The sequence below is a fragment of the Poecilia reticulata genome, linkage group LG2, assembly GCF_000633615.1.
Source record: "Poecilia reticulata strain Guanapo linkage group LG2, Guppy_female_1.0+MT, whole genome shotgun sequence".
NCBI lineage: Eukaryota > Metazoa > Chordata > Actinopteri > Cyprinodontiformes > Poeciliidae > Poecilia > Poecilia reticulata.
This window is the reverse complement of record NC_024332.1, coordinates 27,751,769-27,779,279: the sequence shown is the minus strand read 5'-3', so window position 1 is coordinate 27,779,279 and position 27,511 is coordinate 27,751,769. Positions and strand designations below refer to the sequence as shown.

The following is a 27,511-nucleotide window of genomic DNA, read 5'->3' as shown; positions in this document are numbered from 1 at the left end:
ATATACATAGGTAAACTGACTAGCTGGAAAGGACATTTCAAATCTCTAGCAGTGCCATAAACCAAATTGATGAAAGGTAGGGCAGTCCGTGAACTTTGCTTTCAGTTTCTAATATCCTGCATGCTGATGTGAGTAAATATTTATTGAGTCACAGTTACATTGATTCTGTGGCAGCAGCATTGTGTGAGATGAACAAAGTGTATGAGAGAAGTAAATAAATTAGCAGGCATGTTTTAATTAATAAACAAGCAATTCTATAAATAGGCCCACATTTTTGTTGAGAAATGATCTAGGCCTTCAACAGTTCAAAAACGTTCAAGGAAGGTTTGGTTTTGTTCCCACTTTCTAAAGCAATCTTCACCAACAGCGATACAAAAACGACTAGTGATGATGGGATACAGAAGCAGCTTTTTTTAAATGTACAAAAGTTTAAGCTGTGGCAATAGCAGTGGAGAATTGATGCTGAATTACATCACATATTCTTGTGTGGACAATTTATCACTCAGGGGCAACACAGATACAAAAACCGCATTGCCGTTCTGCTGAAAAATTGATTTATTCTTCTCTTTTTAATATTTTCTTCTTCTGCTCTTCTGACTATAGTTAGAGCTTAAATCTGTCGCCTCAAAAAGGCTGCAGTGACAATTTCATATTGCTCACTGGAATAAGAAAATCAGCAGGGAACATTTAACCAGGTATGGTAAATCCATTACGGTCTGCATAAAATGAGCAGCACAGGAGAAAGGAGGATCCTTCTTTTATTTATTTATTTGCTGACATGGAAACGTCCAGCTTTAAATCAGTTACAAGACCTGTCAGAGCAATAATAATGACCCAGAACCAACGTTTCCCTACATATAACAGCATGTAACTGTTGCAAACACATAGAGATGAGGGAAGAAAGAGATGAAAACAGAAACATGAGAAACGACACTTTGCTTTTGAAGTTGTTGAATGGTGGGACACAGAGCCTTGCTAATCTGTTGCATCTGAAAATCTAAAAGTAGAAATAAGAAGCATTCTACTTCTTTCCAAAAGAAATAATTATTTCTATAAACGCCTTTGGGAAGAAGAAAGCACAGAGTCATAAAGTTGTAATTAGCAACAACAGCAGCTCAAACATTTTCTATTTTATTTAATTTTTTTAAATATGATTTATACTGACATTGGCTCTATGTAGCTAGTATTACAGTAAAATTCCTTATTTTATTATCCTTTGCTTTGTTGGATTTCTTTGAAGAAATAAAAATTATATAAGGAATTTAAAAGATAATCACATACTATGTTTAATTTTTACAGTTTGAAGAAAGCATAGGTCCTTCCTTAAATTACGTAAACAAATCTACTGACCAAACAAAAACAGTAATACATGTGCGTATTATAAAAAATGTTGACGTCTTTTACATTTTCTCAATTAGAAGTAAACTACACTCATATTTTTTTTAACCTAGACTCCTTCCTAATATCATGGAGGATTTGATTGAAAGACTTTAACATGTAACTAACACCCAGATAAACTGTATAAATAGTGCTATCTTCATGTTTGTTTGCAAAATTTGACATTTTCATGTAAAATGTTGAACTTTGGGTTGAACTTTGGCTGCTGCAGTTGAATGTTGCCAGTTTCAAACGTGTAGCTTGTTACAACCATTCCTGTGTTTGGGTATAAAACCCATCTCACTCAGACAAAAGCCCCTGTGGTGAGTCAGGAGATGGAATTGTACGCTTGGCAAGCGGTGATCAATATCATTTCTCTGATTTGCATGCGTGACTCATTTGCAGTGTGGACACAGAGAGCAACAGGTCTCCTCTGCGCTGACTGCTGGCGGCGGCATCGTGCAGGACGACCGTTTCAGACTCACTGCAGAAGGCACTCACAGCTGCGCACTCGCTTGGGTCAAAACCGCGCAAAACAATCAATGCTTCACCTTTGTACAAAACAACAGTTGCTCTGTTTTCAACATGCAACATTGCTTAATGCATTTTAATTAAATTTGAATTGTTGAACAGTGAAACTTTTATCTACACTTGGTCGTGACCCGCCGTGTCTCTTCGCAACGTAAACTTCATAAGAATTTTTAGAAATTTGTCAGAGACTGTCATCTCTCAAAGCAAAACAGAAAAAATAACGTGTGTTTGCTACAACCTTCTCCATAATGAGTGATGAAATCTTTAGCAGAATTACAGCAGTGAATATAATCTTGTAATTTTTGTCAGATTTTTGCATGTTTACTTTGGTACTTTAATGATTTATTCTTGGTGATGAGATACAAGTCTTTGATGTCTTCCTTGCCATCAACTTAATATTTAGCTTCCTCCAGAGAGTCAAGTCAGGATTCTGGTTGAGACGCTCCAACAAAGTTTATACCTTATGTCAGAAAAATGTAAAAACAAATTTGTAAAGTTCAAAAATTGCATTGAACTTAACTGCCAGGGATAATAATAATAATAATAATAATAATAATAATAATAATAATAATAATTTTTTTTATAAACAAAATCGGTATTTTAATGACATGTTTAATAAGTCATACATGCTGTAAATTATTTTTGAAATTCACTTTTGAAATGTGTTTTTTAAATAACTAATGAAAAGTACAACAAACCCTTTGATGATTTATTTATGTAATAATTTGCGGCACTTTTGAATCGCCGTACATTGATTATTTAGAATATATAGATAATGCAGATTGATTTTCATTTCTATCCAGTTTCCTCTACTGAAATCTAACATCAGGACATATTCTACCTTGATAAACCTTAAAGGTATTAAAAGTCTCCTCTTCATCAAAAACCTGAACAGTTTTTTAGATACACTTGCATGCATATAGACTCTGAGGTGACCTTTGCTTTTCTTTTTAACCTTTGCATTTGTTGAAACTGATCTCCAAATTTCACAGTGCCATCAGGTGTTGTTGCTGCTTTGTCAAAGCATAACGACCACAGACCAGAATAAGCAACAGCCTCAGCTGTACAGTGTGAAGTTAACACGTAATCCCACACAGCTAAGTTAAATAAGCATTCAGACAAATACTGGTGTGCAAATGGTGAAAGTTTCTTTAATTCACTGAGGATTTGAACATTATTTTATAAGTGTACACAGAGAAATCTTTCTGGACAAGCCTGCAGTTGATGGGAAGGAAAGAACTTTAACTTAGATCATTATCAATTACTCCAGCAGAAGAAAAGGCTCGACACCCACGATTCTAGAAAGGCAGCGGGAAAGACGAACCGTAAGCCTTGAAGGAAGGAACGTCTTCCTCATATGGATGGGGACAATGAAGAGAGAGAAATACTTTGTGTGTGTGCGTGTGTAAGTGCGATGTGGTTTCTCCAAGCTGACACTGATGGGAGAGGATGTGAAAGCAAGAGAGGAACACTCAGTGATGGAGGGAAGAAGGAGATCAACATGTTGAGACGGAGCCCTGGAGACACAGCCACCAGAGAAGCAGAGAATTATGGGAGTGCAAATTAAATTACACCGGAAGGGACATTCAGGTCTGGACCTGCAGGAAACACTGTGTAAGGGGATCTTTGTGTGTGTGYGTGCGCATGTGTGTGCGCTCGCATGCTTGTGTGTGTGTGTGTGTGTGTGTGATGTTCCTGCACATGTAAAGATACATTAGGAAGATTTTATGTTAATGCACTTCAAACTCAATGGACAAACCGGAATAAAGAGAGATCAAAATGAATCTATTTTTCATGTATTAAATATCAAAAAGAAATTTAAAAGGTGTGAAAAAGACAAGAGTAGGTAGAAATCCAGCTGTTCTATTGACAAAGGTCAAGAAACACAGCAGACTGATCAGGGATCTCACTGTGGAGAAGTTTAAAGTAAGCTCAGGACTAAGTAAGGTCAGGAATTTAGACAAGAAAAACAAAAGCCTATACTCTGACAAAACATCAGATATACACAACTCATGTGAAAAATTGTGATCGCTACAGATTAACTGGACTTTATTGGAACATCACAAGCATGTAGAAGAAGGTACTGCTATGATATTAAGCCAAAATGTGACTTTTTGACCACATGTAGTGGCTGGAGGTGCAGTAGAACTGCTTAGATCTAAGCAAAGTCAAATCTTGGAATGGCCCAGCCAAAGTTCAAACACACCTCCAATTAAGATTCGGAGAAAAACTAAAGAAATCATGCTCACGTATGTATTCAGTGTGACTAAGATTGAGCTATTTGGCTAAAAAGAACGGCAAAAGTCCCATATGTGCAAAGCCGGAAAAGAAAAACTGCAACAACCTTGAGGACATAATTCACTAGACTACACCCAAAAGCACATCAACTCCACTTACTAATAAGGTGACTACCACTGAATTCAGAAAAACGCTGCTGAATATAGCAGCAGTGTTATATTCAGATAAGACTACAGACAAGACAAATGAACTCTTTTTAAAATCAAAAACAATACAACTTCAGTCCCTGACGTTATTTTAAAAGAGTATTTAGTTTATTTTTTTCAAAGCTAGTAAAATGCACTTTCACAAAAATACAGGAACTGTTTTCAGAAAGAGAGTGGGGAAATAATTTGAGGGTGAATTTAAAAATGAAATGTCGAGACTACTTTGAGAAGTATGTGTCTTTCACTTTCAGGAATAAAATTATGTAATAGTAAAAATATAGAATTTTTACTAAAAACTTATATATTTAAACTTATAAATATATAAGTTTAAATATATGAGAATTATTTAAACTCATATATAATATGAGTTTAAATAATTCAACTATACTTAAAAATAATTGAGATGAAAAACACTTATATAGAACAAAAAATGATGAAAAAACAACCATTTTTGCTATTTTGATTTTTTGAATTTGTTTTTCTGTTGCTATTTTGCAACAAAGAAGCTAAAACCTGACTATAAATACAGTAAGTAGCTTTAAAATTGGGGCTTTTAAAGTGAGTCGTGTAATAGGGCAGAGATAAATAAGTTTATACTTCATCCTATTACTGTTAAAAGAAATCTGCAGTGTGTGAACTAGGTGTAATATTAACATTCATAATGTTTTAAATAAAATAAATAAATAAATATTGTAATGACTATACAAATTTGATTAACCCACTTTCTCCTGAGTCTTTTCTTTCATCAAAATGATCCAACCAATTGTTGTTAGCTTAAGTCTCACTAAAAATATTCATCAAGTGTGGACATCATCGCAGCTGAACTCCTTTTAACAAGTCAGATTTGATAATAGTCTTTGGATCGACTCTTAATTACAGCATCCCAACAAATTTTGTATCCAAGTCGTTCTTTGCAATTGTCGCACACGTTGCTATTGCAGCTGCAATTTGACATATTGTGGCGCTCTAGTGACAAAGTTAAAAAGGGCCAAACACAATGCCACACTTTTCAGATTTTTATTCGCAAAAGAAATTTGAAAACATTTAAAGCCTATACCTTSCACTTCATGCATTGTCCTGTATAGGTATAAAGCTGGTGTTTGGAATGTCACAAAAACTGAAACATAATCCAAGAAGAATGAATACTTTTGTAAGACAATGGGAAACGCTTTCGTGCACATGTGCTGAAGGCTCCAGGGGCCATGCAATGTGGCACAGATGACAGGCTGTCTGGCCAGCAGTAATATGAAGACGATCTGTGTGTGCTGCACACTTCAAAGCTTGTCACTGGTTGGATGTCCGTGACCTCGGGGTTCCTACTGCAGAAAGAGAAGCCAGCAGCCTCAGGAGGAAGCGACTCAACAAACAGCCGCAAGGAACCTGTCAGCGGACAAATAGACAGCAAAGTTTGTGCACACTTCAAGTTATCACTCTTGACTTGTGAAGGATCTTGAAAAGATACTATGGGCCCTGGGAGATTTTAGTGGTTTTATAAGGTCATTTGCCTTTAAATCCTTTTAGTATTGCTACATTTTTTGCTACGTTGTAAATAAAATGGTGGTTATAATATGTGTTTCAGTTTTCCCCTTTTTTTCAGATACTAATTTCCCAGGTTCAATCACCACCAGTCTTTCTAAAATTCCAAGCAGTCATTCTTCCATCTCAACTTTCTAAATGGCTTGTGGTCCCCTGAGCATCAGACTAATTACTTCAAAGCTTATTCTTAAGACACACTCTCCAGTATGCTATCTTTCTCTCACAGCTATTAATGCAAAATTTCTAGCTTTATTCCTACTTTCAGAGACTCGGTTGTTCATATTCACAAAAGTATAAAACCTTGGATCAGTTGCAAGGATCAAAAGTGTCATCAAGGATAAATGCGGAGGGGGCTCAAAGCTGGAACTGCAACTTCATAAATATTAGTCAAGACATTTCATCTTTTTCAACGAACGTAGAGATTTACTTTCCAATACAAACTGTCATTATTCTATTATTTTTATGTGTATTTGTGCATACTTTCTTGTTCTGCTTTGACTTAATTACAGAACAAGATTTAGAACTGAAAGATTTGCAGTCACCACCATGAGAGTTGAAATTGTTCACGTGGATGAGTTTAATCACATGAACACTCTTGCCAAAGTATAAACATCCCTGGAAATTATTAACTTTTTTTATTTATATCCATGAGCTGAACTATTTTTAGAACAGATATTAGGTCTCCATATCCCATTGAGAAACTACAAAATGAACTATCTAAAAGATTATAGCACAACTGCAACGGTAGAAAGGCTACTACAATTTGCATCAATGAGTAAACTGAAAAATAAATGTTTTTTTATCATTTCAAGAAGCCTACAGTCACTTTGGATCAGCTGCAAAGATCTACTGCTCAGGTGGAAGAAAAATTCAACAGGACGATTATTAGTCATGCAACCTTTTGTTGAAGGAAAGTCACTAGAAGTGCACAACAAATATTTAAAACAAAGGTGCTGTGATCAAATGAGACAAAAATTTATTTTTTGCCAACACGTAAATGGCTTTAAGTGGTGAAAATTGTGTCTGCAAGGTCAGTCAAGTTGGTCAGAGTTTATCTGGGTTGATTAATTAAACACAGATAAATCCAGGAAGAAAACGAGTTAGAGGCAACAAACTAATTGAGATTATGGGGGAGGTTAACCTTCCACTAGGACAACAACCCTAAACACATCACCAGAGATGCAACAGACTAGTTTAGCTTAAAGGACATATATGTGTTAAAATGGACCAGTCAAAGTATAGGCCTTAATCTAATTGAGAATTTGAGGAAAGACCTATCCAGAACACTTGAATATTTAGCCGCAGTAAAAAGAAGTCCTACAGAGTATTCAATCAAGATGGACTGAACAGAAATGCATAACACACTTTTAAAAATGTTCAATATCTACATCATGTGTACTATCTTTCCCACTTCACAATTATCCACTAAATTTTATTGGTTCATCTCCTAAAAGTCAATTAAGATGTACTGAAGCAGATCGCATTGAAGCAGAACCTTTCAAACACTCAGAAGATTTATTTTCTACAGGTATTTTTGATCTTCTGAAGGTAGCAGATAAAAAAATGACAATTCAAGCTTCTCTCGTTAAGATATTAAATAACAAAATGGCAATTAAAAAGTTTCCAATAGTAAGAATTAGGAAAGCATTAGACATAAAAAGAGTAGTCATTGCTTTTCTAATAGGTTTGTAATTAAGAAGCAGCCTTGTCAGTGTTTCATGTTTGCAAATTAAAACTCAAACCAATTTTAAAACTGTTTTAACTAAACAAATCTCATCATCAATGAGAAAAATGTTTTATTCCTTGAAATGTTACTGTAATAATAAAGTGCAATATTAAAGCAATTTCGACTTTTTCACAGTTCTCTCCGTTAAATTCACAAACTTTACATTGTGCTTTAATGGCATTTAATGTATGAGTCAACACAAAGTATAATAATGGTAAAATGGAAGAAAAATTATTTACAATTTTTCATGTTTCTTTTGAAAAATAATAAAAAAAACCATCACTGTCCCAGCCAAAAAAATAAAAAGCATCATAAAATGATGCTGCCACCACAGTGGGAATTATGTCACTGGGTCATGTACAATGTTATTTGTCTACCACACACATTGTATGTAAACCAAAAAGTTGCATTTTAACCTCAACTGACCAGATCACATTCTTCAGCCTGTTCATTTTGTCCCTTACATAGCATGTTGCAAATTAGAGTTCAAGATTGTAAAAGGATAAAATGTAGAAAAGTTTATCTGAAACAAATATTTTATGCACATCCCTCTCTTGGTCCCAAATGCTGCATTTCAAGCTGCACCTTTTCATACATCAAATAGGCTTCTGAGCACTGTTGTTAAACACAAATGCTAGTGTTGCCGGAACATAAAACTTCTTCTTCACCCTATTGCTTTTTCAGTCACTTTATGTTGCTAAAAAAACTTCATATTGCATCACCTCTTGCATCATATAGTGACAATATGTGAATGCAGCATACAAATGTATCTGCTGCTCTTTAATTTCCTTTAGGTATTACAAACATCTCAGCAATGTTTCATATGCGAATAACGTATTTTCCACGGGGAGAAGGTTTTAGAAGAAAGCTACAGAGGATATGAGAGTGAAAACCCATAACTGCTCCTTCAAGCTGCCTTGTGTCTTTGTATTGTCCAACAGAATGGTCTTTGAAGCAGCAGTAGCTTCTGGAGGAGGCCTGCAGGCCTGGGGAGTCAGACTCAAAGGTCACATGTACACTGAAACAGATTAACAATTCAGACTGAAATAAAGGGGCTAAAGGGCTAATGTAGCTCAGCAAGCGTCTTACTGCGTTAGCAAAAGCTGCAGTGCAAAAGCAGACTGCTTATTAGATGACATAATGCAAATTTGTATTTACAGATATGGTAGAATATAGACTAATGGAAATAATTTGCATTTAAAACTGCATGTACACATGAGAAAACAAGCATGTTCACATGCTATGGTTCAAAATAAGCTAAGAAAACTCTTCGGTAGTGATCTGATTTATTTGTTAAAACATATCTAACTCAGATTGTCAACATTCAGAGTCAGACAGACTTTCCATTTGAACTAAAAAAAAAAAAGTTTTAAATCGTTTAAGCTTTTTGCAACAAACTGCAAAGTTGTTCCTTAGCTGAATTTCTCTCCAACCTGAACTGTTCAATATATGAAATGGGCATACACACTACAACATAGCATATAACTGTAAGCCTATCTAAGCACTTAATGCAGTCTAATGATGCACATCGTTATGTTGCACTGTTAGGCCGGGTGGCTTTTTAGCTCTACCAGAAAACTTAACTTCATTTGAATTCTTTATATACCAGTTATTGCAAAACGTATGTATTAAAGATGCCCTCTAGACATGCGGTGATTATTGAAAAATATTTATAGGCTTAACACTTTTACCCATTTGATCACATAACTACTAAACACCTGGATTTTATGCGACCAAAAGCAAATGCAGCATTCTTGCTGGGTGAAACGAAAATGACACATAGAAATTAGTGACCTGCTCTTGTAATGAGCCCACTTTACTTTGATACCCCTAAATAAAATACAACCGATTGCCTTCAAAACACACATAATCTAATAAATACATTCCAGCTGAGTAATTATATCTAGCGGTTCTGTGAAATGGCACAGAGTTTTGTTAGATAATATTAATGAACAAACAGCATCACAAAGATTAAGAAACACAGCAAACAGGTCACTCATAAAGTGGTGAAGAAGTTTGAAGCAGGAGTTGGGTTATAAGACAAAAACCCAAGTCACAGATCACTGGCCCATTCACTGTCCTAAAATGGAATAATATGTTAAAACTGCAAACTTTCCAAGTCATAGATTTACATCTAAACTAGCACAAACTAGAGCAGTAATCAGATCAGAAGCAAAGCTATCCATTTTAAATTCTGCAGAGATCCACAACTAAGGCAAAATAATCTGTTGACAGGATCATTATAAGCTGTGCTCTCCATAAAGAGTGGCAATAAGAAAGTCACTGTTGTACACAAGCCATAAAATGATGTTTGCAGTTTGCCAAAAGTGAGAGAAGACACAGCAAACCCATGGATGTAGGTCAGATGAGTCAATATGTCAATATGATTGCATGTGTGGCAGAAAATTGAAACTCCACATCCCCTTGTACACCATACCCTCACCATGAAACATGGGCATGCATCATGTAGAATGGCTGCCGTTAGCAGGGACAGGGGAGCAGTTCAAAGCAGGTGGGAAGACTGAAAAAGTTAAATATGGAGCAATAATAGAAGGCAACCTGATTGAGGCTGCTAGAGCAATGAGAATGGTATTCAACAGGCTCAACAGGACTGTGACTCTAAAGATGCAGACCTAGAATGAAATGATTTAAATCAAAGCTAGTTTGTGTGTGAGAGTGTAGGTCCAGTCAAAMTTCTGGGTCGAATCATGTTGTGTTTGTTGTGAGATTTCCTATCTGGAAATGAAATGCATTCAGATTTCTCTACAAAAAAAAACTGTTGAGTGCCAGTTTGTGTTGTTTTGTTATAAGACATCAATAAAACAGACTGAAATTTGAGGTTCTAAGGTGTCAAAATGGTTGACAAATAGAGAATATGTTCGATTTGGAGAATATTTTTTGCAAGGCAGTGAATCCGGTCCTGGGTAATTAAACAAAAATGAAAACACGTGACATCTTATGGAGAACTCTTCTAAAGTTAGCTCAGTACGTTACACATTGTTACATACATTAGTGTTATTATCTACCTTGCTGTTAAACTGCCTGCTATAGCCTTAATATATCCACGGTTTGAAATAAAGACTTTTCCTTCTGAAACCCCTTTGCAGCATTTTGTTTCAGCACCATGGACAGTTACAACAGGACTGATAAAATAAAGGCAAGTCTCTGCAATCCTCCAGCTCAAAACAAACAAAAATAGTCTCAACTGTTATTCAGCTGATCCACCTCGTTTCTCCTCGACAGCAGGCAGACTGAGCTCAAACATCAAACGTGACACAAAATGTGGGATCCATCTTTATCGTCTGATGTGTGCTGTTAATTGCAAAAGCAAGCATGGTGTGTGACTGCGATGACTGTGCTGCTGCTGCTGCTGCTGGAACAACAGGTAAACTAGGGGAAGTGCAAATCCTGGATTAGATGCAGAAATCACAGAAGTGCCATTAGAAATATTAAAAGTGTGCCCCTGTCTCTCTCTCTCTGCTTATCTGGTTGAAATGTGACTGAATCTGAGTCCATATGCCAGACATTAGCTGCAATGTATGCTACACAGACGGCCACCAGTGATAATAAATAAATATACATATAAATAATCCTATAATATAAACCGAAACATTTAAATAAATACATAAAAGAAATTTGCAACCTTAGATGCTTATACTTCCTCCAGTATCTTCCAGTATGTGCAGAATGTGCTGCAGCCATGCAGTCTGTGACCTATAGGTACCTTGAACGTTTGAGCATTAATGCACACATGACAAATATGCCAAGCGGTTACCATGACGACCGTGACCTCCCTACCCCATTTTTCTTCTTAAGTGCACGTGCGGGGTGTGCGTGCGTCCTACCTTGCACTCATCCATGCACGTCCTGACTGAGTACGCGTCCGTTTCGTACTTCTGAACCAGCAGCTCAAACTCCCTGTAGTTCTCCTCCGCCTGCCGATCCAGACGCTGATAAGCCCGGACACACTCCGCGCACCCCAGCAGATCCACCCCCATGGCCGTATCCAGGGAGCAATTCAAAACGTCCGGACTCGTAAACCCGTAAAACAAATCCAAAAGTGAGTAGGAATTACAAAAAGAAAGGTACAAATCGCTCAGATTCACGTACGCCGACTGTGTCCCCTCTTCTTCTTCTTCGCCAGAGAGGCCCAGGCACACTGTCAGAGCGTCCGTGAAAGTGAAGCAGTCTCTGGACACGCTGTCCGGGTGACAGGTGTCCATCCGCCACAGAGGTTTGGTAGAATTCCCTATAAAAATAACATCTTGCTCTCTGGCGAGGCGGCGGGGGTCGGGTGATTTTGGGACGTGGTGTGATTGGGGGGAGTTTGGCTTCTTCTCGCCCGCGTCCGAGATAGCGTGCCCCTCGTCCGACCGCTTGTCGCGGGTCCGCGTCAGCTTGGCCTCGGCGCAGAACCACAGGTGATCAGAGAGCAGGACGGTGATGAAGAGCAGAGAGGCCAGCGACTGTCGCCATCTCTGGGCCCGCTCCGGCTCCGTGAATGGCTTCTCGTTCTCTCGGGGTGCAGACCAGTATTTTAAGCATTCGTTATGCTGCCGACGCATCCAAACACCCCTGGTCATATTTTAGGAGAGTGCTGCCCTGGGCCGACTCCACCGCGGGGGCTCCTCTGCCACAATACTCATTGACTTGTCGGGCGACGGGCTCCGGTTGGTTCTCCTCTGCAGCGGTAGGAGGGGGGTTCGGAGCCTCCGCCGGTCCAGGGCGCTCCTGCTATCGCGCCCCGCAGCAAGTCGGTGCTATTCCGAACCAATTAGCGTGCCCGCACAGATTAAGCTTCGCGCTGCCGCATCCCGGTTCTCCATGGCTCTCCGGGGGGGAACGGCGTCCTTTTTGACCGCATACCCCCACCTCTTCCCTGACGTCCCCTCTCCGGGCTTGTTCGCTTGTCAGGGGGGCGCGCAAGGGAGACCAGCTGTTGCGAGCCTCTCGGTGCTGATGCTGCGCGTCTGCCACCGCTCGATTCGCAGATTCACTTAAAGGGGAGCCAGCAGCCCCCTCGACGCAGGTAGATGGGTTCCTCGGAAAGCCTCGAATCGGTTCTCCCTGTGGCCACTGTCATCTTGGACCTCGGTTAAGTTGCCGCCATGTTCGTCTTGAAACACTTTTTCGGAGAGCTGAGTCTGTTTGCGTCATCTCCATCGTGGTGATAGCTCCATCGTTGCGCAGTGGCGGAGCAGCTTATTACCTGTATGCGCACCACACAAACGCAGAGGCTGGGGGAGAGACCGCAGACACTGAAAGGTGGTAAACGCTGTTTTTTTGGCAACACGCTGTGATATTTAGATTGGTATTTCAATGTTTTGACATGGCAAGAACTAGCACACACTTATGACGAGAAATTGCTCTTTAGTGCAGGGTGCACGCAAATCCATTCATAACACTGTAGTTAAAAGATTACTTTTGACACATCCAGACACACTGGGACATCAGGTACTTTGGGGAAAAAACATTTCGTCCTTGACTTGAAAAGTATATGTCAGACTCTGGGTGTCAATATATTGGCCTTGGAAACATATCAGATAAGTGGGAGGGCAAGGAGGGAGGGTGGGTGGGTGGGGGGTAAATAGAGGTGGTGCCCAACCCTCCAGATTACCTGCTACCTGGCCAAAGAGTCCTTTATAATGTGCACACTTATTATTTAATTTTATTTTTTTGAAATATGAATTTACAACTGTAGAGAAATGTGCTCAAATTATTTTGTTTTACTTTTTTTTATTTAAACTTTCGACTTTAGTTAATAACTAACAGAATTATTGACAAGTATTTTAATTTAAATCAAGAGGCAAATTTCATCTAGAAGACTAATTAAAACCAGAGGGGAGAATTTCAAAGAATGTATTTGTTTATTTTTGATAAATGCGTATTATTCATACTACTAAAAAAGGCTCAAAGTTCTGTGTTATGGCCAATATAATAAGGAGGACTACCATTAAGAGCTTCAGGAGTTACAACACAGATATATATCCAGGACAAAGGCTTCATTTGTTGCAAATTGTCATTTGGAGTTGTGTTACGCAATTCAAAAGACGACATCAGAAGCACCCTGCCTGGGGCAAATGAGAGAACGGACTGGAATTTGGCTCAAAGGTCCAAAAACCTCTTTTCAGTGAAAAGTCAAATTGCCATTTTTTTTTTGAAAATCAAGGTCCTGTTGTCTGGGAGAAGAGTAAAAAGAAGCACAGAATCCATATGTAAGCTTCTGTGTGAGCTTTTCACAGTTAGTGAGGCCAGACAAAGAGAGAATGAGAAAAAGGTTAAGGAAAATGTGGCAGTGCCTTTACGAGGTGTTATAGCAGTATGCGTCTTATTTTTTTATACAACTGATCGCTGTCAGTTCTTGATTGCAAGTTTGAGAAAAGAGTTTTGCTTCATGTCACTGAGCTGATCTGAGTAGACAACATAAATATCAGATGATAACAAAAGTTGTTGGAGGCAGCTCTATTGTGTGATGAACAGGTGAACGGATGGTTACAACTCTTGTAAAACAGGACAGAGAATAAGTTTTGGATATCAATGCTTTTCCATTCTTCAATTTATTTTATTCACTATAAACTTCCATACTTTCAAAAAAAAAAACTGATTCCTGAGTCCTCCAGCTTGCTTGGGAGCCATCTGGTGGGGTCCAACACCACTCCAAAGAATCTTGGTTTAGCCAAATATGACTCACAAACTTATTAAAAAATAATAGCTGTACTTGACAAACTTCCAGCACCACTGATATCTCACCTACTACTGTGGAGTTAACCCTGCTGTCTCTAAAAAATGCAGCTGGATTTTTATTGTATTTTGCAATATTTTATCCAGCTACATATGTTATTTCCCTGAGAATCTGTACATAAAGGAGAGAGGTTTGGGGGGGGGGGTTGTCTTCCTTCAGTGACACACCATGACCACTCCATCAAGGGCAACATCGATAAACAAGAGTTGTCTAAAGACATTTACAATATAGAGAAGATTTAGCCAACCATGTGGGTCTTTGGACTGTACAACCAAAACAATGAAGAGAAGGAGTAGTCGGGGAAAACAACGCATGCTCATCGAGGAAATGCAAACTCCATGCACAAATACGACAGCAAGGATTTGAACCTGAAATGTTTTTGCTTCAAGGCAGCAGCTTGCGTTGTATTATGTTCAAACCAGCTAAAGTTGCTGAAAGAGATCATGTCCGCAGCCAAGATGTTACACAGAGGTTCAGCTTGATTGATGTTTTGTGCTTGTGGATGTTTACCTCTAGTGTTCAGAAGTGAAAATAAAGATGCTGCTTTGGACAGCGTTGTTGTGTCACTGCTAAGAAAGCTCCGATGCTCATTCAGTACTCTTTCTCGCACATATTATGTCACTGCAGAATGCTGTGATTATGCCTCATAGGAATTGATGTCCTACTTTGACATAAATTGTCTATTTTTTCCTTTAACTGCACGGTTGCACAGCGAATACTTTGTATTTGACCCTGAATGTGACTTTTTTGTGTCTGTGCTGGTATTCAGATGTGTGGATCGGTGGATTTGTCTCACCATTCTCTGTTGGGAAATACAGAGATAGACTGGATTATCATAAAATAATTTCCATATCTTTTGACTTATATCAGATCCTGACAGTGGCAGCCGCGCACAACATATGGAGAGTTGTCAGCTTCWCACGTACACGCCCTCGTTCAGTGTTTTCTACCTGTTATGTGTGTGTGAGGGAAACACAAGTTGTGCAACAGCAAGAAAGAGAGAGAGCAGAGAGATGGAAAGGGGTGGAGGAAGGGGTGGCGTTGGGGGGGGGGTTGCATCTGTGAGATGAATGCAGATAGCGAGCCCTTAAATCTCGAGCCATCACAAGAACAGTAGGGGCTGGCAGACATGACTCATCCACTATCCATGCAATGTGTGTGTTCTCTCTGATGCGGCATGTGTAGAATTGATTATCTTGTGTCACTGTAGTGCTACACCAATTGTTACATAAAACGATCATTTGCACAGTTCACTATCCTTTTTTGTAAGCAATGTTTGCATTTGTTTTTACAGAATTGTGTGATTTGTATTAAAAAAAAGAAAAGAAAGAAAAAAGAAAAATAAGCACCTTTGTGAGTCAGACATGGATTATGTCAGAAATCAGAAATGATCAAATAAACAGCTTGAGTGTTTTTAATACCCACTTAGATATTTTTTTGATGTAGTTTAAACAATAAAACATACACAATCTGTCTTGATTTTACAATTCAAACATAAATTGAAACAGATACAGTACTGATGCTTCAGCAAAAAAGACATTTGCATTTCTTTGAGACTTTTAAACACTTTGATCTTTTCTTTCTTTCATTTTTACTACATTCCCAAAGGTTTTCCAGCTTGGGGGAAAAGTGTAGAGGTGGCTGCGAGCCTGGACCCAGTAGTTTCACACAGAAATAGAGCAAGAAAAGGGAAAAATCATCTTAGTCTCGACATGTTCACTTTGCAAATTATTCACCTACCTACTAAAATTGTCATGAAAAATGAAAATCAATGTCATTTTTTTCTTCTAATTCTTCCCTAACCTTATATTTGTCACATGCTGTACAGCTATAAGTAAATAAATAGAGTAGTAAATAAATTAATAATTATCATTGTTCTCAGTGGGGTTTTTTTGACTTTCAACACATTTTTATGATTATACTTTTCTGATGTTTAGCCCATTTTTTGGTTGTTTGGAGCCAAAATCAGAAATAGAACATAAATTTGACTAATTGAACAACCCTTACAATTCATTACGTTTTCTCAACGTTGCCCATTCCTTTCCTACAGCCGCCATCTGAAACATTCCTTCTCAAATCTCCTTGACCCTGATTTGACTGTTTTTTTCTCTTCTAATTAAAATCTTCAGGTCATCTTTCTYTYTYYCTCTCTCTCTCTCTCTCTCTCTCTCTCTCTCTCTCTCTCTCTCTCTCTYTCTCTCTCTCGCTCTCTCTCTCTCCTTGTTTGGCCTTCATCAGTCTGGCATCGAAGAGGGAGAAAAAAAAAAAAAAAACACAGCCACATCACTCTCTGATTGGCTGGAAGAGACACACACCCTCAGCCCAGGCTCATTGCCCTGCCTTGGATGTTGCAAACTGGCAATGAAAGTCTGAAATAAGATCCACTGAAGAATATTGGTTTTATGCTGATTTAATTATTTTAATCATCATGTGAGACTAAATCCCTCTTGATCACGCAAGTATTTTTTTTTTAATCAGGTCTTGTCACTTAAAGCTGAACATGTCACCATGCTGTCAACAGCGATCCAAGATGGATCCAATGTTCCTCACTTGCTCCTCTCCTGGTTCTCTAGTTTCGTCCAAATATGTGGATGTTTGTTCTTCCTTATATTACTGCCTCCAGCTGATTCTTCTCCTTTTTGAGCCGTCTAGAATTTGGCTCATGTCGAATTTCAGTCGAGATTTAGATGCAATTTTGCGCATGAACCTCCCCGCTCCCTTTTGTGCTGCCTCTCCGCAGACGAGGGGGTTTTACTCTCTCTGATCAATTAGCACACCGAATTGCCATTAAAATAATAATAATAATAAAAAAAGCTCTAGAATCTTTCAGTGGCTCATCATCACATATTTCCGTTCCCATCAAGATATTGAATTCCTGGCTTATCACATATTCCCACTCTTCTTTCTGGATATCTGTATTCATCCAGACTGCAGCTTCAAAGAAAATACCTGTCAGAAAGGTGATACAGCTTACACACTTATAAGCTGTATAATGAAACCTACAGAATACAAAGACCAGGTCGAAAGTACTTTGTACGGAAACATCTTTCAACACTATGAGTTTATTATTAATATTTTAAGTTTAATAATAGATTAAACTACTAAGACCCACTGAAGAATATTGGTCTTATATAATGATTTAATTATTCTGATCATGTGAGCCTAAAATGACAAATAGAGTTTGGTTCAAAGACTTCAATTTGTGTAATCTGAATTGGTGAAGATCAGGAATCTATGCAGGTCTTGATGGATCTCCTGCTCTGTACTCTATGAATTGCCACTGTAATCCAAATGTGAGAGGGGAATAGTAGAAACATGTATTAGTTTTCCTGCAGAATGATCCCCACACAAAAATCTCCTGTTCCTCCTTGTAAAACTACTAAGTCGATCCCTTTATTTTATTTATTTATCTTGTTTTTACCTACTCCTACCTACTCCTCACTTTCAGATTTTTGATTAGATTATTATTCTATAATCATTTTGTAATTCTTTGAGATCGGGCAAAATAAAGTACCATCAGAAACTATTTCTGCGTTACTCCACATTGCTGTTCATGTTACCATTTCTCCATTATGTTTTTGTATATGTCACGGCAGACTGCAAAGGTTATTTTATTTTTATTTTTTTTTGCAAAGTTTGTTTGAATTGAAATGTACCATATTTTTTACTGCATAGAAGGTAGCACCCATCTGGGATTGTTTAACTTTACAACCTGTTTCATACTCATATCAGCCCCTTTTTGACGGCATGTGTTATGTGATGCTGTTATCTGTTCATATCATAGACATACGACATGAAAACACTTTACCTTTGGGCGAAATTTCAAATCATTCTTTACCAGGCTTCCTTTATTTTGCTAAGTTACCTTAAGTTTATACTTAAATACATGTGCAGAAATAAAATGACATGACGATAGCTATAATACGTTTAGCATCCTTTAACTCAGGCAAACATAATTTAACAACAAGGAACACCTTAAAGAACATTTTTGCCATTCACAGAAGCTTTCACAATGAAGCAAAGCAGATTTGTTTGGCATCTGTACACATTTTAGAAAACATCCTAAACTCTTTGTCAGCCTGAGAGTAAACAACAGAAGGCAGAGTTTACATGAGCTGCAGGGCTAATACTCAGGCTCTACACTCCAGCTGAGAAAGCTCAGGCCCTCCCAAATTGTTTATGTCACCAAGCCTGTCAACAGCAACTCAAGCTGGACCCGGTGTACCTCTTTTGTTCTCCGTTTCCGAATGAATTCTCACCTGCTCGCTTTTTCTGTTGAGATTTAATACAGATTAACTTGACTAAAATCAAACTAGCTGGTCCTCCTCACCTCCACAGACCTGCTGGAATCGTTTGAATTCAATATTCATTGTGTGCTGTGAGTGTACATAATTTTTTATTAGCTGAATGCGTTGGAGAAAAAAAAAAACATAGAAGACCTTGGATGAACCATTTATTGTTGCAAAAGCACGGCTAAGCCTCAGTGTGAGCAGCAGATAATGAGCCTGACATCTCTAAATGCATTTCCCTCTCACTAATCTGTGCTGTCAGAAAAAAGCAGTCTGATGAAAGAGAGATGTTGTCCCCTGGATCCAACAAAAAAAAGTACCATAAAAAAGCATATTTCAGCCTTTGAAGAAACAGAAGTGGAGTTAAATCCTGGATAACATGGAATATGAATAGCATTATGAGTTTCTAGAGCAGAAATTATTTCACCTTTAATCTTTCAGGAGTCAAACGCTCAATAATCATGTAGCTACCTAGCATATGTTAGGATGATTTTTGGAAAGTGAGCAATTTGTAGCCCATCACAGCTACAATGCAAAGAGAAAGGAAACAACATTGACATTTCAAAAAGTCCAGATTTGAACCCTTGCCTCTCTGAGACGACAACTGCAACCACTTCGCCACTGACAAGGTTTTGTCTTATTCTGTCTTTTTTTCCATTTTCTTCCTACATTTCTGTAATTAAAACATTTTGAAAAGGAAACATAGTTTGTGGAGCTCTAAGACAGGTCGTTACCTGTCTTAGAAAATCGGATTTCAACAGTCTTGGTTAGAAGTGTGGAAGGCCAGAAAAGTAGCTTTTTACAATTCCCAATTGCCATTGAGTTAAAGTTTCTATTTATCAACCACTGATTATGTCTTATCATGTGACACCATTTACCCAGATAATTAACACACTGATTTTTGCCATAAAATCACAAACAAAATAAATAAGAGCATCTGACTACTGTAAATCTTTATTTGTACAGGTTAGCCTCACTGAGACCACAATTAATCTCATTTTCAAGTGGAACCTGTTTACACAAATAACGCTAAAACAAAAATAATGCAACACAAATAAGACAACGGATACCAAAACCACTAAAAGCAACAACAAGTCTCCGTTATCTGAGGGTCTTTAAAAGGTGCTTAAAATCTCAGACAGATTTCAGAGTTTGTGGTCTTGCTGTAGAACGTTCTAGAATAAGGGGGCAGAAAATGCAAAACTCTGATTAGCCAAAGTTCCGACATAAAACGTCTGTAACGGAAATATCTGTGTATGGATAAAAATGTCCAGCTGGCCAAAATATACAACCTGCACTGATGTGTTGGAGATTTACGTACTGTTATGAAACTCAAGACACTGTATCCAACAGTGTCAGACAGCTGGCAGAAGCACAGGAAGGAAACTGGCAGCAGTGAGGAGTTTTCTGGCACTGACAGCAAAAAAGCAAGTTCTGCTCTTAAAAAGAAATCAACCCTTGATTTTGGTTTAACAGTTGGTAAATATGAAAATAAAAAAAAGAGTGTTTCATCAATCACGACGTCAAGGTATTTGCAGTCTGAAAGAAATTCATGTGTTCAAACATATAATTGGATAATTTCAAAAAATGAGATACTTGCTGGTGTGTTGTTACAGTTAGAAAGCAAAATCCACTTTCATTTTATTTATTATTTTCACATCTGTTGCAACTGAACACTTTGCTAATTGTGGTGTTTGTTAATTCTTGAAGCTGGTGCCTATTCCAGAGTTTTATATTTATTACAATACAAATTGACACAGTTGTGTTTACATTCAATATGAGACATGACATCAAAATATGCTACGACAGACTCCAAATACAGCAGATGTGTTGCAATGGATGTGATCARGGTCATCTCAGTGGTGGGAAGTACTTCGTTACTGTACTTAAGTAGTTTTCGTGTATCTGTACTTTACTTAAGTAGATTTAATAATGGGGACTTTCTACTTTTACTCCACTACATTTTACAGTAAGTATCTGTACTTTCTACTTCACTACATTTCTACAAAACTGTCGCGTTACTCGTTACATCCAAGTCGCGTTGCTCTTTTCTTCCGTTAAAATGTGAMRTTCAGGGACTTAAGGTGGCGCCGTAAAATCCGAGCAATAACGTGACTTAGTGTCTGTTGTCACCCATCGGCTCCCCCTTTACTCGCACTCGGAGCTCCAGACATGCGCAGTGGTTTCCTCTGAGCGGGAGGAGATGTTTGTCTATAATATAATAGCGCTGCATAAATTGATATGGCGACATGTAAAATCAGCAGCGCTTCGCTTTCACAGACGGTGGGGACTTCGTCCAACTTTTAGCGTCACTTGGAAGGAAAGCTTAAAGAAAGGTAAGATCTGTGCTAGCAAAGCTAGCTGTACTGAGACACATGTTGCATCTGATGAAAAAAAGTTGTCACTCATGCGCTGAATTATTGTGTGGAGGTGTTGACTGAGGTGTCGCATTTATGGGACAACGCTGTGACCAAAGTCTGCAATAAGTGATATGACATTCAGGAACGATCCGATTCTTCTGGACGGATCTTTACTAAGTCCTAAGGACTGAAGCCTCACTGAGAGCCGTTCTTTGTTCTTGTGTACACTGCGGTACACAGTGTGCGGTAGACATTCATTTCATCGCTGAATAAGTAAAAGTTGAACGTTGGACAGTGTTCATAGTTGAACGTTATTTACCGTTAATTGCGATGTTTCAGTTGTGGTTTCTGACATATGCAATATGGGCAACCGCCCAGGGCGTTATTTTTCTAGGGATAGCAGGAGACCTCTGCGGATTGTAGCACAGCGATGAAAGCAAAACAGAATGAAGTGAGTTTTAATTGATACTGGTTAAATATATTTCAGCTCTAAGTATTTAATATCTAAGTGTTTTTATGGGAATGTGGATCTTTCAGATCAATCTGAAAACCAATTTTGATAGGTAAACTTAATGTTATTGTGTCATTTAGCGCGGGGCGCTGGTCTTGGTCTCGGGTTCGGTGGTCTTGACTACAACTCTGCTACATGGCTCCTTGGTTGCATGTCCTCCACCCCGCCCGCACCTTCTTTACATCCCCTTTCAGTTAGATTTCTTTCTAAATAAATGTGACTAATGAAGTTCATGCTATGTTAGGACAGGAGACAAAATGTTTCCATCCCTGAAATTATGATTCATAGAATCACATATCTAAGACTAAACTGTTACAGAGAATAAACACAATAAGAACATGTTTAATCTGTGGTAGTGTTAATTAAAATGGCACATTTCTGATGTATTAAAATTAAATGCGATCGGCACACTTTATGATATTAGCGATTAGGTAATGCATTCAGCGAGTACTTTTACTTTTAATACTTAAGTATTTTTAAAAGCCAGGACTTTTTTACTTTTACTTAAGTAAAATGTTAATGTGGTACTTTGACTTTTACTTAAGTACATTTTTGACTGTGTATTTGTACTTTTACTTAAGTACATTTTTTGAGTACTTTCTCCACCACTGGTCATCATCATATACCTGCATAACTGCACAAGACACAAAAATGTCAAATCTTTTTTTTCTTTTTACATTTTATTATTTATTAGATAGAGAAACAAAATATAAAACAATATAATCCCTGCTTCACAGTGTTTATAGCTACAACTAAATGGTGACACCCATTCCCAGGAGGATCTTTAACAGTTTATCATATCTATAAGCTGAAAGGAAATGAGACAAAAACTTGGCCATGGGGTACATCTGTTTTAATTCACTGAAATTATTCTTTCTTGCTGCTTATGTCAATGCATTTGTCACAATTTACAGCATAGGACATAAAACAAAACTCTAAATTGATCAACTTAGAAACCAGTTATATTTAATACGGCGTTGCTTGATCAAACACATTGTGGTTCACTAATTTGTTGGAGCCATCTCTTTGTGGTTTCATCTTCAGTATCCAAAATCAGTCCTTAAGCACTGTCGTCCCGCATGCAGAACTTGACTGTGTTCTATGAAGTTAATTCAACCTTCAGATTGAGGTGTTTTAGAACAGGAACATGTCCAAAATATGCAGGAATCGACCGCTTGAATGCTCTAGTGTGACACCCCTGGTATTGTTTGTCTTTACATCTGAGATTCCAGTACCAATGGGGAGTGGTTACATGCTTTAAGATCAGAACCAGAATGTAGTCTCCATTGCAGTATATAATCTAGCCTTCCATGCGGTTCGTCTGTTAGTAAACAAAGCTTAGAGTTATTTATTATCTAAAGTCCAGACTTGCATGGTGATTTTCTGTCCTGAGCCATTGCTCTGCGTCATCTCTCTCATCATAGTGACTGACTGACCTCAGATGACTTTGCAGACACACTCTGCAGTCTACGAGCCACGTGCAAATCGAACCCCCTCCACCACCCAACCCCTGGTTGTTGCACTCTCTTCTTCTGCTCACAGCATCTGTGTTTCTCTGGGCGATGCAAAATCTTAGGAATTACTCAATTAGCAACAATTACATATCTTTCTCTCCCTCTCCACTCCAAATGGCATTACGACAGGGTTAAATGTAAGGGTAGTGTCACTGTAAATTGCATTATCTGCCCATTTGCGGTTCTGCAAATGTGATCTTTGAAATAAGCTTTTGATGTCAGGGACGCTCTCTCTTCCTCACACATTTAGTCGCAACTTTGCTGTCAATCTGAAGACCATTCCCTTTCCTCACTTGGACATGTCCCCTTCCTTCTTTCCTCCTTGCAAGACTGCAAATTTCTACCATAGACAGAGTAAAGTTCAGCAAAAGGTCAAAAGTGATAAATTCTGTGCCGTCTCTGTCTACTGTGCCTCAGCATAAAACTAGGATTGAAGAACGTCGCCGTGTTTTACCTCCATATGACGGTTTCAGCCTGATAGGAAAATAAGAAAGAGACAAGTACGCTCGGCTACCTTTTTCTGTCAAGGTGTGAACAATTTCCATAACCATCAAAATCTCCCGTTAACAGTGATTTATGGGACGACATCCATTCTCACTGGCGGCCCTTGTTCTCAACCGAGCTATAATGCATCGCACCACTGTGAGTTTCGATTTGAAGGCCGAACTCCGGGTAGCATAAATGATATGCTGAAGTTATGTCTGTAGTTAAATCAATCATCTCAAATGGATTGGTATCATCTGACTTTGAGAGGCCCCATCACAGAGTGGGGCTAATTTATGGGGTCACAGGGGGGCCATGGCTTTGGCTGCAGTGATGCACTGTAATCAAGATAGGATCCAGAGCACAGTGGCCTGGGTGAGATAAATCAACCAGATGAACTGCTGCTGTATATTGCTGGGTGGTGAACTAGCACATGCACACGCAATATAGGACAAAATCTCAATGACTCACTTAAGCAAGCATCGCAAACAGTCATCGGGAAGCACATGTTCACGCACACACGCATGCACGAAGACCTGGAACGAGCTGCTCTCTGTTAATTCCTGCCATTACCTGTGGCAGTTAAAGGTGTCTCCCCAGTGCAAAGCTGCCTGCGTAAAGTACCTTTTCATTAAGTTCTCATTGTGTGGGCCACGTGGGGGGGAGGGAGGAAGAGGTCTGGTGCTTGGTAGTAAGTACCTGCGATTGTGTGAGTGGAGTGGGTTTGTGAGCAGGACAGAGGAACATTGTAGAGAAAGATAAAAAGATGAGGGGAGGAGACTGCGATAAACCGAAAGGTTGGCAGAGCCAGAGTTGTTGTTCTGTTTTACTACAGAAGGAAAGGCTAGAAGATAAAGGAAGGTGGATCTCTGACTACATAACATTTCTTGCTTATCCCTGGATATCACTGAAGTCTAGAATATTTAAACCCAACCATTTTGGAGGCACTTTCCCTCTCTGGCAACGAAGAAAAAAAAAAAGAAAACGTCAGATGCCACATGCTACTTGCGCTAACACTAAGTGACACGGATATTTGAGAGCAACTTAAAAAAATCGATAAAGCTCCTGGATCTGAAGCAGTGAAGAAGTTAACCTCCCACATGACATAAGCTAATGCCAACTGTCTAAATATTAGCCTCACAGACAAGGACACCCTGAGGATGGTGCTCTTTTGGTCTGCTCTCCACAGCTCTCCATTTTGACCATGTAGTGCTCCGTCCTAAACATGCTCTGTTAATCAAGTGATGGCTTTATCTGCTTCTAAAGCGAAGCAATAAAACAAACCACAGCACCCCTTCCATTACGTCTTAGTTTAGTCATAAAGGCATTGGAGGTTAATGTAACTCATAATATCACAGGTTATAGTGAAGCCAAACAGAAGTTGACAATTAGACCAGAAAAAGCAGGAACCTGCCGCAACCCACCATTTAAAAATATGTTTTGCATGCACCAAAACCATTTTTGTTTTGAAATCTATTTTATTATAGAGTAATATTTCATTTGTCCCTCAATATTAAAAGTTAGTGGTGTCAATGTCAAATTGACAGGCAAATGGAATCACTCAGTGGCCTGCTAAAGATAAGCAATTATAATAAAATTAAATTAAATAATTGCACAACTGAATCAAAAGTATACCCTTCCAAAAAGGATAACACAATTTATTCAAAGTTCTATCTTGTTTATTAATCTTTAAGATACAGAATTGACACTTTTAAATTCTATATTTTTCAAACATGGGCTGAATTGCCTCCCATTTGTTGGTTTTACGCATTTCTTCACATTGTACATAATCACATTTTTTTTGTTTTTAACTAGAAATAAAGATTTTTTTTTCAGAATATGTGTCAACAGTATCAAATAAATATGGTTGTTGGCATCGATATTGAGTTTGAAATTTTAGTATTATAACAACCCTGCAAGCAAAGTTCACTGCATCTCATGAACATGAGCCAATAAATTTTTAAATATTTGGATGATTTTTTTAAAGGCATTTCCTTACATTCTTCATCCATCTAAGATTAAAAGCTTTTTAAATAGTCCAGTGAAATTTTTTATGTATCTTAAAACCATTTTACTAAGTGTGTAAAGGAAAGGTAAATGGCAGTGACTTTCCTTTTGCCCTCATAAAGCTCTTCTACACAAGTACATGTTTTTTTTTCCCCTTTTCCTTTCCTATCTCTCCACATTCATCTTCAGGTAATATTCCAGTTTTGTACAGTTGGATAACCTAAAGTCGACTGTCCTTGGACCTGATTCTTGTATAATAAAAACTTTTCAAACTTAAATTGGGTCTTAAGCTCACCATAAAAACAAGAAGACATTTTACACATTTCTGCCCTTCAGTGTTAAACAAACTTGTCACTATGCTTCTCATCTCATCTCTACAAGAGATTTGTATTATATCCATCTCTCTCTTGTAGAGCTCGGTTTTTCTGAACAGTGCTTCAAAACCTAATTCTAAAATTGGTTAATACAAAATAGTCGCTTGAGGTGTTCAGTAGAGTGTCCCATCTTTAATTATTTATCTTTTAGTAAATTAACTACAAAAAAGGAAGTCGTTCACATCTTATGAAGAAATATTACCCACTGGAGAGTGGCTTCTTAACAATCTGATGGAAACTGAAGATATTATTAAGATAATTAAGTTAATTTCTATTTGATAAGGCTGGAGTGACTAAAATATGCAAGTAGATAGATAGCCACCATATGTGCTTTTCAAGCAAGTCATGTGTGTCAGCATGATTTGCTGACACACTGACAAATCATGACATCTTTCTACTAGTTTTATGAGTTCCTTCCCTCTGGTTCACACTGAAAATACACACAAATTTATCTTTCATTAAATTTGCATCTTTAATTGTACAAGAGATTTGGCTTTTCAGCCCATCTTCAGTTTCAGTACATGGACTGTATACCAACACACCCAGACCTTGGAACCCACACTCCTCAGCACAAACACATCTACTTATTAAATGAGAAATGAAAGATGACCTTTCAGTCCTCACCGGATGAAACAGTAACCTTTAATCCGGACCACAACCCTTCCGTTTCTACTGGAGACCAGACTCTACATGTCCTCTGGAATCAGCAGTGTCAGAAGAGATCTTCCAAAGCAACTCAAATAACCACACATTGTCTAACTGACCTTCACAAAGTGACTAAGCCTCCTCTAAATTGAGTGAATTTATTCTTTGAGTGGATAGGGATTTCCTTTGTGAACCGTTGTGCCCTAATATCAACCTCATTGTTTTGTACCTTTGACTTTCCTTAAATGTGACAGCATTTTTCAAAGAATACGGCTTCAGTACTCTGAGAGTCTTTGCACGTGGTTTCACAAATAGTCCAATGACAGCAGTTCATATTGAACTTCTGCTATAGTGTTAGTTTATGGCTGTGCCTCTGGTAAATGGAGAATGTGCATTGTAAAGGTGGACGTTTGTAGTTTTCTTCCCAAGATGAAGAGCTCCATGCAAGTCGACAAACTAAGCATGGTACGGTAACTGAGGTTAAGATTGAATCTAATGATAGGTGGTGGTTAGTAAGTGGTGGAAAACACATATTATCTCAATTGCTGCACTTAAGTGCAAATGTGAGGTAATTGCACTTTTCAGTTCCTACCAATACTGATTTCTATAACCACTAAAACATCAAAGTTGGATTACTAATTACTAGAGGTATGTATCCTACCTAAACTTACCTTTGTAGGAGATTCACTTTAAAACATGTAACTTGTTTATTTTATTAATACTTTACACTTCCGATGTATGATTATGTATCTAATTTACCTGCATCTAAGCATGAGGAAATGAAGCTCGCTTGTGTAATACCAAGTACTAAAATAGTGAGTATGTGTGCTACTTATTATGAATCTGATTTTTGATGCACTTGCTGTCCAACTTGTACATTATGTGTTTTGTTAATAAAAGTTGTGTAACCTTTCCTAGTTTGTGGTTTATGTTCTGAACTATTGTGGGAATATTAATAGCTATATATATATA

The 27,511-nt window shown here is 38.1% G+C and overlaps 2 protein-coding genes across 2 annotated transcripts in view; one reads left to right on the top strand and one right to left on the bottom strand.

Annotated features, from left to right (window-relative positions):
- The window catches only part of nalf1b (NALCN channel auxiliary factor 1b), a 118,599-nt gene extending 106,389 nt beyond the window's left edge, over positions 1-12,210 (bottom strand). The window contains exon 1 of the mRNA XM_008401408.2: positions 11,460-12,210. Within this exon, the coding sequence (XP_008399630.1) occupies positions 11,460-12,197 (738 nt within the window). The 5' untranslated portion in view covers positions 12,198-12,210. The remainder of the gene's footprint in view (positions 1-11,459) is intronic.
- A 588-nt stretch (positions 12,211-12,798) lies between these two features.
- abhd13 (abhydrolase domain containing 13) overlaps positions 12,799-27,511 on the top strand; it is a 26,997-nt gene continuing 12,284 nt past the window's right edge. Inside the window, exon 1 of the mRNA XM_008401448.1 lies at positions 12,799-12,879. The gene's annotated coding sequence lies outside the window, so the exon portion shown is untranslated. The remainder of the gene's footprint in view (positions 12,880-27,511) is intronic.